The sequence below is a fragment of the Mobula hypostoma genome, chromosome 2 (assembly GCF_963921235.1).
Source record: "Mobula hypostoma chromosome 2, sMobHyp1.1, whole genome shotgun sequence".
In the NCBI taxonomy this organism is placed as follows: Eukaryota; Metazoa; Chordata; class Chondrichthyes; order Myliobatiformes; family Myliobatidae; genus Mobula; species Mobula hypostoma.
In genome coordinates, this window is record NC_086098.1 from 74,826,090 (window position 1) to 74,842,889 (window position 16,800).

At 42.2% G+C, this 16,800-nt stretch overlaps 1 protein-coding gene across 2 annotated transcripts in view; it reads right to left on the reverse strand.

Annotated features, from left to right (window-relative positions):
* mcph1 (microcephalin 1) overlaps positions 1 to 16,800 on the reverse strand; it is a 292,116-nt gene that overhangs the window by 205,121 nt on the left and 70,195 nt on the right. For both annotated transcript variants that reach the window (XM_063038928.1, XM_063038934.1), the window contains exons 12-13: positions 8,606 to 8,768; positions 4,907 to 4,984 (exon numbers count right to left, since the gene is read on the reverse strand). In XM_063038928.1, the coding sequence (XP_062894998.1) occupies positions 4,907 to 4,984; positions 8,606 to 8,768 (241 nt within the window). The remainder of the gene's footprint in view (positions 1 to 4,906; positions 4,985 to 8,605; positions 8,769 to 16,800) is intronic.

A 16,800-nucleotide genomic window follows, 5' to 3' on the forward strand; every position in this document is an offset into this window, starting at 1 on the left:
TCAATGTCTTTTTTAATTAGAACCATAGAAACTACAGCACAGAAACAGGCCTTTTGGCCCTTCTTGGCTGTGCCGAACCATTTTCTGCCTAGTCCCACTGACCTGCGCACGGACCATATCCCTCCATACACCTCCCATCCATGTATCTGTCCAATTTATTCTTAAATGTTAAAAAAGAACCCACATTTACCACCTCGTCTGGCAGCTCATTCCATACTCCCACCACTCTCTGTGTGAAGAAGCCCCCCCCAATGTTCCCTTTAAACTTTTCCCCCCTCACCCTTAACCCATGTCCTCTGGTTTTTCTTCTCCCCTTGCCTCAGTGGAAAAAGCCTGCTAATTTTATATACCTCTATCAAATCTCCCCTCATTCTTCTACGCTCCAGGGAATAAAGTCCTAACCTATTCAACCTTTCTCTGTAACTCAGTTTCTCAAGTCCCGGCAACATCCTTGTAAACCTTCTCTGCACTCTTTCAACCTTATTTATATCCTTCCTGTAATTTGGTGACCAAAACTGAACACAATACTCCAGATTCGGCCTCACCAATGCCTTATACAACCTCATCATAACATTCCAGCTCTTATACTCAATACTTCGATTAATAAAGGCCAATGTACCAAAAGCTCTCTTTACGACCCTATCTACCTGTGATGACACTTTTAGGGAATTTTGTATCTGTATTCCCAGATCGCTCTGTTCCACTGCACTCCTCAGTGCCTTACCATTAACCCTGTATGTTCTACCTTGGTTTGTCCTTCCAACGTGCAATACCTCACACTTGTCAGTATTAAACTCCATCTGCCATTTTTCAGCCCATTTTTCCAGATGGTCCAAATCCCTCTGCAGGCTCTGAAAACCTTCCTCACTGTCTACTACACCTCCAATCTTTGTATCATCAGCAAACTTGCTGATCCAATTTACCACATTATCATCCAGATCATTGATATAGATGACAAATAACAATGGACCCAGCACTGATCCCTGTGGCACACCACTAGTCACAGGCCTCCACTCAGAGAAGCAATTCTCTACCACGACTCTCTGGCTTCTTCCATCGAGCCAATGTCTAATCCAATTTACCACCTCTCCATGTATACCTAGCGACTGAATTTTCCTAACTAACCTCCCATGCGGGACCTTGTCAAAGGCCTTACTGAAGTCCATGTAGACAATATCCACTGCCTTCCCTTCATCCACTTTCCTGGTAACCTCCTCGAAAAACTCCAACAGATTGGTCAAACATGACCTACCACGCACAAAGCCATGTTGACTCTCCCTAATAAGCCCCTGTCTATCCAAATGCTTGTAGATTCTGTCTCTTAGTACTCCCTCCAATAACTTACCTACTACTGAGGTTAAACTCACCGGCCTATAATTTCCCGGATTACTTTTCGATCCTTTTTTAAACAACAGAACAACATGAGCCACTCTCCAATCCTCCAGCACTTCACCCATACACAGCGACATTTTAAATATTTCTGCTAGGGCCCCCGCAATTTCAACACTAGTCTCCTTCAAGGTCCGAGGGAACACTCTGTCAGGTCCCGGGGATTTATCCACTTTAATTTTCCTCAAGACAGCAAGCACCTCCTCCTTTTCAATCTGTACAGTTTCCATGGTCTCACTACTTGATTCCCTCAATTCCATAGATTTCATGCCAGCTTCCTTAGTAAGTACAGACGCAAAAAACCTATTTAAGATCTCCCCCATTTCCTTTGGTTCCGCACAAAGCCGACCACTCTGATCTTCAAGAGGACCAATTTTATCCCTTACAATCCTTCTGCTCTTAATATACTTGTAAAAGCTCTTTGGATTATCCTTCACTTTGACTGCCAAGGCAACCTCATGTCTTCTTTTAGCCCTCCTGATTTCTTTCTTAAGTATTTTCTTGCACTTCTTATACTCCTCAAGCACCTGATTTACCCCGTTTCCTATACATTTCATACAACTCCCTCTTCTTCTTTATCAGAGTTGCAATATCCCTTGAGAACCAAGGTTCCTTATTCCTATTCAATTTGCCTTTAATCCTGACAGGAACATACAAACTCTGCACTCTCAAAACTTCCCCTTTGAAGGCTTCCCACCTACCAATCACATCTTTGCCAGAGAACAACCTGTCCCAATCCACGCTTTTTAGATCCTTTCTCATTTCTTCAAATTTGCCCTTCTTCCAGTTCAGAACCTCAACCCTAGGACCAGATCTATCCTTGTCCATGATCAAATTGAAACTAATGGCGTTATGATCACTGGAACCAAAGTGCTCCCCTACACAGACTTCTGTCACTTGCCCTAATTCGTTTCCTAACAGGAGATCCAATATTGCATCCCCTCTAGTTGGTCCCTCTATATATTCATTTAGAAAACTTTCCTGAACACATTTTACAAACTCTAAACCATCTGGACCCCTAACAGTATGGGAGTCCCAATCAATGTATTAAAATCCCCTACCACCACAACTTTATGTTTCCTGCAGTTGCCTGCTATCTCTGTGCAGATTTGCTCTTCCAAGTCTCGTTGACTATTGGGTGGTCTGTAATACAATCCCTCTAATGTGGCCATACCTTTCCTGTTTCTCAGCTCCACCCATAAGGACTCAGTAGACAAGCCCTCTAATCTGTCCTGCCTGAGCACTGCTGTAATATTTCCCCTAACAAGCAATGCTACTCCCCCACCTTTCATTCCTCTGCCTCGATCACATCTGAAACATTGGAACCCTGGAATATTAAGCTGCCAGTCCTGCCCCTCCTGTAGCCGAGTTTCACTAATAAACATTGTGTCTCTGACACAATAAACAATTAAAAATTACACACTATTAAAAACACATTTAACTTAACTGAACTCAAAAATGATGCATTGCAGTTATCTTCCTCTCTGGCAGTTGTTCCTCCAACAAGTGATTTGTTGTCCCTGTGCCAGACACAGTGAGTTATGGGAACAGCAGATAGATTTCCCAGCACAGGTGGAACTGCCCCAATATTAATGTGGTTCATCCAGTTGACACCTGTCAATGGTGAACTCCAGGGTGGCAAAGGCAGGGATTTTTCCATTGGCAATACCACAGAACATCAAGAGGTGGTGAATTGACTTACTCAAACTGCCATGGTGCACACTCACGGAACTACTGTAGTATACTTATTTTATTTAATTATTTAGCGGTACAGTGCTGAATAGGCCTTCCGGCCCTTTGAGCCATGCTACCCAGCAACCCTTGATTTAGCTCTAACCTAATGAGGTGACAATTTGCAATGACCAATGAACTTACTGACTGGCACGTCTTTGCACTGTAGGAGGATTTTCTCCAGGATTGCTAGGAGAAAACCCATGCATTCCATGGGAAGGATATACAAATCATTTTTAGGAGATGCTGGAATTGAACTCTGAACTCGGATGCCACTAGCTGTAATACCGTTGTGCTAACGACTATGCTACTATATAAGACAGTGCTTAGACAAAAGCTAATAATAATGGACAGCCGTACTTTCTTATTCCAAAGGCAACAAGGATATTTGCTACCAACAAGAGAAACCAAATTAATGATAGGATTTTCTACTATGGTGAAATATAAACAGAAGAATTTAAGAGATGATCGTCTGAAAAGAGAATCTCTTGGGTAATGTTCCCCAGTGCAAGCTTCCTTGCTGCATGTATATTTTGAACAATTGAAGAATTCTCCTTAGCCCAACCAAATACAAGATGGATTATACAGTGGATCCTGATTTATTTGGGCTAAGTCAACAAAATAGAGAGAGTACAGAGAAGATTTACTAGAATGTTACCTGGGTTTCATCACCTAAGTTACAGAGAAAGGTTGAACAAGTTGGGTATTTATTCTTTGGAGCGTAGAAGGTTGAGGGCAAAAGTTTAGGGGTAACAAGAGGGGGAACTTCGTTACTCAGACAGTGGTAGCTGTGTGGAACGAGCTTCCAGCAGAAGTGGTTGAGGCAGGTTCGATGTTGTCATTTAAAGTTAAATTGGATAGATATATGGACAGGAAAGAAATGGAGGATTATGGGCTGAGTGCAGGTCGGTGGGACTAGGTGAGAGTAAGAGTTCGGCACGGACTAGAAGGGCCGAGATGGCCTGTTTCCGTGCTGTAATTGTTATATGGTTATATGGCAATGGTTAATCTAAGCACTATTTATTTGGAACTACTCTTATAGAACAAAAACTAATTGAGAAAAGAGTTGGAATTTCCTTTGTTTATTTAGGACACTATGCCGCTTGATTGGGACAGGAGACTGTTGCCGAACAGAATCAGTCATGTACATGAGTGGCTGTTAGACATTACACTGTCACAATGGAGAGAAGATCTGCAGATGCTGGAAATTCAAGCAACATACACAAAATGCTGGAGGAACTCAGCAGACCAGGTAGTATCAAGGGTCTTGGCCTGAAAGGTCGACTGTTTACTCTTTTCCATAGATGCTGTCTGGCCTGCTGAGTTCCTCTAGCATTATGTGTGTGTGTGCTTGTGACTTCCAGCATCTGCAGAGTTTCTCGTGTTTCTGTCCACGAGAAAGAACATCAGCACTGCTTCTTACATCTTCAGCGTTACCATTTCTTCGTTTAAAGAAGTCACTTGCACATCCACACAAACAAAAAACATATCAAGTCGATACAAACAAATTACTGCACTATTACTCAACTGGAATGCTGAATTGAAGGTAAATGATAATGTTGCAGTTAATTGTAGACAATAATCATCACAAAAGATTTAAACACACAAATAATTCCAATAAGAAAAGCTGCCTTTGATAAAAGCATGGAGTGAAGGCCATTTTCAGCCATCTGCAAACAATTGCTTGAGAGATTGCTTATTTCATCACAGTCATTAAACTCTGCTAATCTCCCACAATTAGTGCTGAAACTGCATAAAGAGCCGTAAACAATAATAACTGACTTACAGTAGCCGCAGGAAACTGGGCTGATAGTTCAAATGGTTCTTCAGGAGCCCAACATCCATTCTCCAACGACAAAAGAATCTGCAAAACACCAGAGGAAAACATTGTCACAATGTTAGTTATTGCAAATAGGACTAATTGTTGTATTAATCAGTCGTTCAGAGGGATCTGGGAAATCACACCCATAATTCCTTGCAAATAGTGTCACGAGTAGATTGGGTCATAAAGAGAGTTTTTGGCACATTGGCTTTCATAAATTAAAGTTTCAAGCTGGGATATTATGTTGAGGTTTACTAAGATGTTGGTGAGGACCAACTTGGAGTATTGCGTCCAGTTCTGGTCACCTTCCGACAGGACTGATATCAATAGGATTGAAAGAGTAGAGAAAATTTACAAGGATGTTGCCAGGACTTGATCTGAGTTACAGGCAATAGTTGAACAGTTTAGGACTTTCTTCTCTGGAGTATAACAGGAACTTTGTAAGTATACAAACTTATGAGGGGTATAGATAGAGTCAATGCAAGCAGGTTTTTCATCCACTGAGGTTGGGTGAAATTAGAACTAGAGGTCATGGGTTAAGGGTGAAATGTTTAAGGGGAACCTGAGGGGAACTTCTTCACTCGGTGGTAAGAGTGCAGAACCAACTGCCAGCGGAAGTGGTGACTGTGGGTTTGATTTCAACTCTTAAGAGAAGTTTGGATAGGTACATGGATGGGACAGTGGGACGGGGTATGGAGTTTACAAGGATTAGGCAGAACAGTAGTTCTTCATGGAAGATGGGCCAAAGAGCCTGTTTATATGCTGTAAAGCTCTATAACTCTAAATGATGTTCTGATAGAGTGCTACAATTTGAACAACAACTTTGTTCTCTAAAAGCAAAAGAATGCTGATGTTGCTGGAAACGAGAAAGATTATCAACCTGAAACATGAACATCCCCCCCCCCCCAATCGGAGTGTATGTGGAGCAAAAAAAAAACATAAACTGCTGGAGGAACTCTAGGTCAGGCAGCATCTGTAGAGGCAGAGGAATGGTTAATAATTTGGGTCAAGACCCGGATCAGCAGGGAGTGCAGAGGGAAGGTAACCAGTGTAAAGAGAGAAGGGTGCATGGGGCAAGGACTAGGTGAAAGCTGGAACTACAGTCTTCGTACACTTCCATCTCCCATCTTAAAAGTAGTGGGGCCCCAGGACCTTAAAGGAAACCACTTAGGGCACAGAAATCCAGCGGTTGGGAGAAGCACAGGAGCAGTAAGCGGACCCCAAATGGATATGGCAAACCCGACTGTTCTAGCAAATTTGAAAAGGGGATGGCAAGGTGCAGTTCCAGTGAACCTTAAAGGGAAATGCCAGAATGCAGCTCCAATGGACCTGGAAGTGAGAGAGCAGGATTGAGCTCCAGTGTTGGCTTAGGGGACAATGTGGGGTGATCCGGGGCAAAGATGGACAGAACAAAGGGGAAACTAACCAAGGTATGTGTTTTAGTAATCAGCTATAGTGAGCAGCAGGGAGAGTGGGGTGATTGGAAGGTGCAGATAAATAGGATTAATGTAGAAAGGTACAAGGGTGGCAGGGAAATGCCTGAAATTGTGTAGTATGACGCTATGACTGATTGCAAAGATTTACACTTCTTAACACCTTTCATGATCTCAAGAGTCCCAAACAGATGATAATTACTTTTGAATAACAGTGTTGCAATAGACAAAAGCTATCCATTGCAGATTAATTCTCTTCATTTTTACCGCTGACAGGTAATTAAAAATTAAAGACATTATTTAATATTCGAACTTCTATGTTTCAGTAGGTGTTCTAGGGGTAACAGCTTACAAATGGATCAGTAAGGAACATCCAATTATCCAAAGGAATCATCCAGATGGGAAATGCAAGTGGGACATCTCAGAAACATAATTAATCATTCACAGATAATGGAACAATTAGTAAAACCTAATAAAATACATGGGTCCAATGGGCTGAATAGTATTGTTAATTAAAAGAATAAATTGGAATCCATATCATGCAACAGAGGAATAGGAGGCATCAATGTTTGAATTGTAAGACAATACCAAAATAATTTAACAAAATCTCTTGGCAATATAACAATAAAAATGTTGGAAAGGAGGCATTTTGAAGAATACTTAATGTTTTAAGTTGTTGATTTTTCTTCACTATTATATCATTAAAAAGATGAATGAAGCAAGACTTTGAACGGCTCCCTTGAAAGACTAATGTCCTGAAATGTATCAACTCCACTCCACACACAAGCTTTAGTATTTCCAGACATTTCTCCCTCTTCAGACTAAGGTACTTTGCTTTATTATTCAGTAGTTCAGAGGAGATCAAAGGAGTACAGGAATTTCAAGGCAACACACACAAAATGCTGGAGGAACTCAGGTCAGGCAGCATCTATGGAGAGGAATAAACAGTCAACATTTCAGGCCTGGACCCTTCATCAGGACTCCAAATGACTGAATTGAAAAACATGGGAGGGAACTGATAGCAACACACATCAAAGTTGCTGGTGAACGCAGCAGGACAGGCAGCATCTGTAGGAAGAGGTGCAGTCGATGTTTCAGGCCGAGACCCTTCGTCAGGGAACTGATAGTTTGGGAAAAGAGAACTAATAAAAAAGGTGGATATTGGGGAGCGGAGGGGGCCCCTCCATTGGCCGGGATCAACTATGGATGTTGTGCCCTAGCTGTCAATGTAGTTGGTGTTTTGCACTATCAGTTAATACGCAAGCCAGTCAGCAAGTCAATGTGATATCGAGAGCAAGCTGTTGCCCATACAGCTGGCTCACTCTCTGCACATAGAGACCGATACAGTTTGCCACCAGCACTGTCCCATGAGTTGCCCATCAGCATTGAACTCGATGTAGGAGTGCCTCAGAAAAATGGATCTGGTGCTTTCCCAGTTTATATGACAAATAAACTCTTCTCCAGCTTCCAGTCAGGTACAGGGACTCCAGCTGAAGATTTTTCCTTGAGGTTTACTCCCAAAGCCTTCCCCATGAGTGGGTATAACTGCAAGGCAGCGGAGGTTCGAGGTCAGAGTTTTCCTTCTCCTAGATGAGCTGCCAGCTAGGGCTGATAAGGCCCTTCTGCTCAGAGCAATTGATTTAAAGTTGCCAGTAACCTGCCTTTGCCCCTTTCTCCTGTTTGTAGAAACTGTTCAATTGGGCTTAGTACCGAAGCCACACATGAAGGCCAGGAGCTGGACATGGTTGTCAAGAGGCTATTTGAGACACATACCATTGGGAGCATTTAATGGCTGGTGGGAACTTAACCCCATCCACCACCACAGCCTGAAACATCGACAGCTTACTCATTTCCACAGATGCTGCCTGGCCTGCTAAGTTCCAACAGTATCTTGTGTGTGTTGCTTGGATTTCCAGCACCTGCAGATTTTTTCATCAAAGGTGGATATTGTTAGGTCGAATATCAAAACCATTTTTAGTGGTGAATGCCAGAGATGTGCATTGATATATTATGATAACATTTACATCATGAACTAAGTCTGTGTTGAGAAACTACACACTACAAGTCTGAACTCCCAGTGGAAACTGAAACATCATCATGATGACCTTTGCATCAACTGACAAAAATTAAAGCAACATGGATACCAATTTAGAATTGCTTTTCCTTATTTATTTTGTCCTTTCTGTATGGATGGAACTTCACAAATGGTTATTCTGTAACATTGACCTACCCAGTCAAAGGACAAGATCCAGCAGCCTCGGGCTATTCCAAACAAAACATTCAATGTGCGTCGTGGATGTCCTGCTATGACGTGAGTTGTTGTTTCACATACACTGTCTGAGAACAGAAAGCCTCCAAGTTGTTTCACAATTTGAATTATAATGATCTGATTCCTGTTAAGGTAACATAGAAAACAAGTTCAAAAATACTTTCTTAAAGTTATGCCATAAAATGTTGAAAGCAGTTTTCAAAACCCGATGGGACTCCAAGAACATATGCATATTGTGTACAAGATTATAAAAGCCATGGATAGAGTGGATGGCCAGCACCTTTCTTCCCCCAGACTGGCAATGGTTAATACCAGAGGACCAGAGGCCACCCGGCATGTAAATGTCCGCCCATGTCAGAGGCAATAGCCAATTGCGCCGCCTCTGATCTGGGCCGACATTTACGTGCCGGGAGGCACCTAATTAATTAGCTTGTTTATTTTGGCTTTTTTCGAAAAGATGTGTTGGGTGCGTCCCGGGCACTGCTGTACCCCTGCATGCTTCGCGGATCAGTATCGGTTCGCTGCCCGGAGGGTGGGGGCCACTGCACCACCCCAACCTCTGACGACTCGGCCTAACACACCATCATCAATGTGCTCGGCGCTGTCTTCCCGATTCCCGTAAGTGATACTACACTGTACGTACATTATTTCTACTTTATATCGGCTGTGTATTTTTACGTGTTATTTGGTATAATCTGGCAGCTTCATAGCTTAAAGGTTACTGGAGAGCGCTTGTGCCGGGTTTTTGCCAAGAGCGCTTGCGTGAGATTTTCGCTACGGAGAACAGTGCAGGCAATTATTGTGGAAAAGTATTTCTACTTTATATAGGCTGTGTATTCATCATATCATTCCTGCTTTTACTATATGTTACTGTTATTTTAGGTTTTATGTCTTATTTGGCATGATTTGGCAGGTTATTTTTGGGTCTGTGAAGGCTCACAAATTTTTCCCATATAAATAAATGGTAATTGCTTCTTCATTTTACGACAGTCCAGCTTACGAACCATTTCATAGGAACACTCTACCTTCGGATGGTGGGGGAAACCTGTATTGCAATTTAAAATTTTACGAGATGTAAATTTAAAAAGCCAATATTAAATTGTACAAATGGTACTTTTCTACAAAATTAAATTGTATTAATTGAACTTGTCTTGAATAATTGCATTTCATGCTTTAAGTTATTGTTCACATGGGTGTAGATAGGTTCTGCCTGATTGTTTGTTTAAAGTGGGGTGCCACAGTTGGGCAGCAGTCAGTGTGACACGATTACAGCTTGGAGCAGTGTTCGGAGTTCAGTTCTGGTGTCCTCTGTAAGGAGTTTGTGTGGCCTCTCCATGAGTGTGTGGATTTCCTCCACTTCTTCTGATCTCCTCCCACAGTCCAAAGAAGTACTGGTTAATTGGCTAATTGTCTTTGTGGAATGTTTTGTGATTAGGCTAAGCTATGGTTAAATCGGTCAGTGCGGCTTGAAGGGTCAGAAAGACTTTTCCATGTGACATCTCTAAATAAATAAAATCATAGATTTAGTTGCCAACAGACAAGTTGTGCAAGAAAGTTAATTACTACCATCGAATAAAGTTTGGTTGCCAATTGCAATTTGATACCTACATATCAAAAGAAATCAGTGACTGTTAAAAAAAATGTTTAAATGGTGCGATACACTAATGAAATTATAATAAAATATTCTGAAAGGTTTGCAGTGAAATCAGCAAACTGATCCTCACAAATTATTTGGCACTGAAGCCAGATATGATCCACACATTTTTTATTAGGTTTGAAGTAAATTTAAATTTATGTCACCATATACTACCCTGAGATTCATTTTCTTACAGGCATTTATAGTAGAACAAAATAGAATCAGTGAAAAACTATTCATAAAGACTGACGAACAACCAATGTGCAAAAGACAGACTGTACAAATATATAAAAAACTAATAATAAGAAACAGATAAACAAACAGTACATAGAACATGAGCTGTAGAGTCCTCGAAAGTGAGTCTGTAGGTTGTGGAACACACGTCAAAGTTGCTGGTGAACGCAGCAGGCCAGGCAGCATCTCTAGGAAGAGGTACAGTCGACATTTCGGACCGAGACCCTTCGTCAGGACTGATTGAAAGAAGAGCTAGTAAGAGATTTGAAAGGGGGAGGGGGAGATCCAAAATGATAGGAGAAGACAGAAGGGGGAGGGATGGAGCCAAGAGCTGGACAGGTGATTGGCAAAAGGGATGTGAGAGGATCATGGGACAGGAGGCCCAGGGAGAAGGAAAAGGGGGGAGGGGGGGAAAAACCCAGAGGATGGGCAAGGGGTATAGTCAGAGGGACAGAGGGAGAAAAAGGAGAGAGAGAGAGAGAAAGAATGTGTGTATATAAATAAATAACGGATGGGGTACAAGGGGGAGGTGGGGCATTAGCGGAAGTTAGAGAAGTCAATGTTCATGCCATCAGGTTGGAGGCTACCCAGACAGAATATAAGACGGAATAGCTCGGCCCGAAACGTCGACTGTACCTCTTCCTGGAGATGCTGCCTGGCCTGCTGCGTTCACCAGCAACTTTGATGTGTGTTGCTTGAATTTCCAGCATCTGCAGAATTCCTCCTGTAGGTTGTGGAATGTGACAATGTTATCGCTTGTGAAAAGCAATGGTGAAGTGTTAAAAGGAACGGATAGGATATGCTCAGGGAAAGGGTTAGGCAGGAACACCATGAACAAAGCAAGTCAGCCTGAGCACGTGGCTGTGAGCAGATACAATCAGCAGCAAGAGAATGAAGATTGTAACAGGGATTTAAAACATTGAGATTGGGCTTTTCAATGAAACATGGGAAATGATGACAGGCATGTGTGGAAGTTATGCCTGCAATCACCAAAATGACAAATTGCAAGAATTACTTAGAACATTTACAACACAGTACAATACAGGCCTTTCAGCCCGCAGTGTTATGCCAACCTTTTAACCTACTTGTAGCGAATACTTACAAACTAAAAGTCGCTGAGAGTCTACGAGAAGGAGTATCACACCTACAACTAATTGAAAAATTGAAAAACTAATTGAACCAATTGGGATAGTTGTTATGTTTTTGGTGTATTTGAAGACACTGTATGCGCAGGGTTTTGGGGCAGAAGGCGGGAGAGAGAGACTGAGGATGGACCAGGTGCTGTGATGTCTGCTAACGGGGTCAGACCCCGAGGTGGGCATTCGGCGAGGAGACGGAGACAGACTCGTGTGGAGCGTCTGGTCGACCACCGTTGTTGGTCCCAGGCGGCCGGTTGAGGTGGTCTGAGGGGTTGCAGGGTGAAGAAGAAGGGTCATGAGCTCCAACTGTTTGTGCACGAAGAGGTTGAACTTTGATAAGTGTGGCGCCTTTTATATTTTATTCTCTCTTAATTATATAGTTCCAGTAATATCTATAAACTGTAAATCATTTAATCATATCCGGTGTATTGTCTGTTATTTGGGCGGGGTGGGGTACATCACACAACATCCACACAAACTAATTACCCAGTTTGGCAGGGCCGAGGGCTGTTTCCCTAGCCAACAGTGAGCCGAGCAACCCTGAGGTTGGCCAGGGGGGCTACAAAGTTCAAGGTGCCTCAACCCAGAGTAAGGATGTGTAACACAAATAGGTACATGGCTCCTACATTACTCTAAGATCAATCTCACTCTTCCCTCCCAAATAGCTCTCAATTTTTCTGTCATTCATCTACGAGTCATGCACTTTGCAACAGAATTCATTAAGTACTAAAAGTTGAATACTCAATCTCTGCTAACTGGGTTTACACTTCTTTCTTCATAGAATAGTACATCATGGTACAGGCCCTTCAGCTCACGACATTCTGCCAACATTTTAACCTACTGCAAGATCAAACTAACTTTATTATTTATTTATTGAGATTCAGCGTGGAGTAGACCTTCCGGACTTTCAAGCCACGCCACCCAGCAATCACTCGATTTAATCCTAGCCTAATCACATTACAATTTACAATCACCAATTAATCTACCAACTGGTACATCTTTTGGAATGTGGGAGGAAACCCGAGCACCTGAAGGAAACCCACCCGGTCATATGTAGAATGTACAACCTCCTTACAGGCATTGGCAGAAATTGAAAACGGGTCGCTGGTACTGTAAAGCGTTGCACTAACTGCTATGTTAGCATGCAAACTCTTCACTCCCACAGTCTTTTTATTTTCCTATCATCCATCTGTCTATCTAAGAGTTTATTCAGTGTCCCTACTGCATTCTGCTTCTACCACCACCCCTATCAGGGCATTCCATGTCTAAAAAGAAACTTACCCCTGGCATCTCCCCCTATACTTTTGTGGCTCTTTTAACCAAGGCACAAAATTGTCAAAGAGATTAATGGAGTGCTTACAACAAAATAAAGGTAACAGATGTCTGTACAGGCAAGCCAGATGGGAACGAGGTAATAGAGATTACAAGAACTCTATCAGTTGATGATGCCCAGACGGTGAGTAACAAGACGACAATCTGACATCTGGTTGACTCATTAAGTAAGATGACGAGGGACTAGAGGAGACATTGGGCAATCTAGAAAAAAAACTGCTCTCTGTGCATAAGGGAAAGATGACTTTGCAGTTTTAATGTACCCATCATCTGCCTGCTCCTGCTGAATAGCTTTCAATTTGCAGTGCATGTTGCCAGTGCACAAGTGCTGCTGTCGAAGTACTTCAGTACGAAGAAATGATAGTTATCGTCATTGTGATATTGCAATACTGTTATAGCAGAGTTGGAATACAGCACAGAAAATGCTTTTTTTTTTTGCATCAATGTGCCCAAAAGGGACTTGGGAGTCCTCATGCAGTATTCTCAAAAGTTAATTTGCAGGTTGAGTTGGTGGTAATGAAGGCAAATGCAGTGTCAGCATTCATTTTGAGAGGACAAGCATGTAATGCTGAAGCTTTATGAGGCATTGGTCAGATAGCACGTGGAGTGCGTGAGCAATTTGGACTCCTTATCTAAGAAAGGACGTACTGGCATTGGAGAGGTTCCAGAGAAGGCTTGCTAGAATGATTCTAGGAATGATAGGGGTAATGTATGAGGAGCGTTTGATGGCTTTGGGCCTGTATTCCCTGGAGTTTAGAAGAACAGCAGGAGGATCTCATTGAAATCTATCAAATATTGAAAGGCCTAGATAGAGTGGAGAGGATGTTTCCCATTATGTGGGAGTCAAGGACCAGAGTGCACAATATCAGAACACAAGAATGTCCCTTTAAAACTGAGATGAGGAGGAATTTCTTTTCTACAGGTGGTTGTGGAGACCAACTCTTTGGATATATTTGAAGTGGAGGCTGATAGGATTAGCAAGGGCATCAAAGGTTATGCGGAGGAGACAGGAGAATAGGGTTTAGAGAGATAATAGATTGGCTATGATGAAATGATGGAGCAGACTCTACAGGACAAATTGCCTAATTCTGCTTCAATGTCTTATGATTTGAAAGGTTGGCGCTGTACAGTTCTAGTAATCGAGAGCATATTACCCAAATTTGGATTGTAGCACAGAACAGAATGCTTTTATTGGAGTAATGCGCCCAAAAGCTTTTTGGTGCCAAGTTCCCAAAATAAAGCTAGGATTTCCTAAAAGACAGGTCAATGTGTACTTCTGTAGCACCTGTAGTATCTTCATATCATCCAAGGCATTAGAGTTAATAAACAGCTTTGGAAGTGTTCTAACTGCTGTTGTATGTGTAACAGTAGGCAAAATGTGCATGGGGTCCACAAACGGCAATGAGGTAATGATCAGAGAGTGTAATAATCTTTCAAGAATCTTTAGATTCTAGAATGGTTCTGGAGAAATGAAAAATTTCAAATGTCACTCCACTCTTTAAGAAGGAAGGGAGACAAAAGAAAAGAAATTATAGGCCATTTAGCCTAACTTCAGTGGTTGGGAAGATGTTTGAGTCCATTATTAAGGATGAGGTTTTGGGGTACTTAGAGGAACATGACAGAGTAAACATAGAAACCACGAAAATCTACAGCACAATACAGGCCCTTTGGCCCACAAAGCTGTGCAGAACATGTCCTTACCTTAGAAATTACCTAGGGTTACCCATAGCCCTCTATTTTACTGAGCTCCGCATACCTGTCCAGGAGTCTCTTAAAAGACCCTATTGTATCCGCCTCCACCACCGTCGCTGCTGCCCATTCCACGCACTCACCACTCTCTGTGTAAAAAACTTACCCCTGACATCTCCTCTGTACCTACTTCTAAGCACCTTAAAACTGTGCCCTCTCATGCTAGCTGTTTCAGCCCTGGGAAAAAGCCTCTGACTATCAATGCCTCTCATCATCTTATACACCACTATCGGGTCATCTCTCATTTTCCGTTGCTCTAAGGAGAAAAAGCTGAGTTCACTCAACCTATTCTCATAAGGCATCCTCTCCAATCCAGGCAACATCCTTGTAAATCTCCTCTGCACCCCTTCTATGGTTTCCACGTCCTTCCTGTAGTGAGGCAACCAGAACTGAGCAAAGTACTCCAAGTAGGCTAAAATCAGCGCGGTTTCCTTTAGGGGAAATCTTGTCTTACAAATCTGTTGGAATTCATTGAGGAAATAAAAGGCAGGATTGACAAAAAGTCAGTGGATCTTGTTTTACTTGGATTTTCAGAAGGTCTTTGACAAGGTGCTATGAGGCTGCTTAAACGAGATAGGAGCCCATGATGTTTCAAGAAAGATACTAGCATGGAAAGAAGATTGCCTGATTGGCAGGAGGCAAAGAGTGGGAACAAAGGAAGCCTCCTCTGCTTTGCTGCTGGTGAGTACTGGTGTTCTGCATGGGTCGGTATTGGGGTTGTTTCTTTTCACATCATATGTCAATAATTTGGATGACGAAATTGATGGCTTTGTGGCCAGGTTTACGGATGACACGAAGATAGGTGATGGGGCAGGTGTTGTTGAGGAAGCAGGGAGTCTGCAGAAGGGACTTAGATCAGGAGAATGGGAAAAGAAATGACAGATGGAACATAATATCAGGAAGTGTATGGTCATGCAAGGCATAGGCTATTTTCTAAACAGGAAGAAAGTTTCAAACTTAAGAGGTACAAAGGGACTAGGGAGTCCTCCTGCAGGATTCCCTACAGGTTAACTTGCAGGGTGAGTCAAAGGTAAGGAAGGTAACTGGAACGTTAGCATTCATTTTGAGAGGACAAGAATACACAAAATGCTGAGGCTTTATAAGGTATTGGTCAGACCACACGGAGTATTGTGAACAGTTGCGGGCCCCTATCTAAGTTAGGATGTGCAGGTATTGGAGAGGATCCAAAGGATATTTATGAGAAGGATTCTGGGAATAAAAGGGTTAGAGTCTGAAGCGTCTTTAATGACTCTGGGCCTGTACTCACTGGTTTTAGAAGAATGGGGCGGGGAGATGTCATATTGAAAGGTTAAGACATCCTATGTCTTATGGTCAAATGTACATTTATCATCTTGACCAAAGATAAATATCAGCTAACACAACAGAATAACTCCCACAGCTTTTTTTGAGATTGTGCCATCAGACCTTCTGGTCTCACCTCAAAGGCCAGGGGGCTTAGGTGGAAGGCTCAAGAACTGGTCAGAAGGATTTAAATAATGTTCAAGTAATAAATGAGAGAACAGCTCTGGAATGGTTAAAAGAACAATAGAACATAGAAAATAGAACAGTACAGCACAGGAACAGGCCCTGTGGTCCTTAATGCCGTGCTGAACAAATTACATTAGCAATCAAATGGCTAACTGAACTAATTACTTCTGCCTCCACAAGTCCATATCCTTCCATTTTCCTCATTTTCATGTGCCTTTCTAAAAGTCTCTAATGTTTCTGTCTCTACCATCATTCCAGGCAGCACATTCCAGACACCCCATCACTGTGTACAAAAAACTTGTCTCTCATATTGCCTTTGAAATTACCCCCTCTCACCTTAAATATTTACCCTCTGGTATTAGATATCTCAACTCTGAAAAAAATACAGCCTTTCTACTCTACTTATGTCTTTCATAATCTTATAAACCTCTAACAGATCTCTCATCTTAACCACTCCAAAGAAAACAATCCAAGTTAGTCCAACCTCTCATGATAGCACATGCCCTCTAATCCAGGCAGCATCCTGGTAAACCTCTTCTACACCCTCTCCAAGGCCTCGACATCATTTCTATCATAGG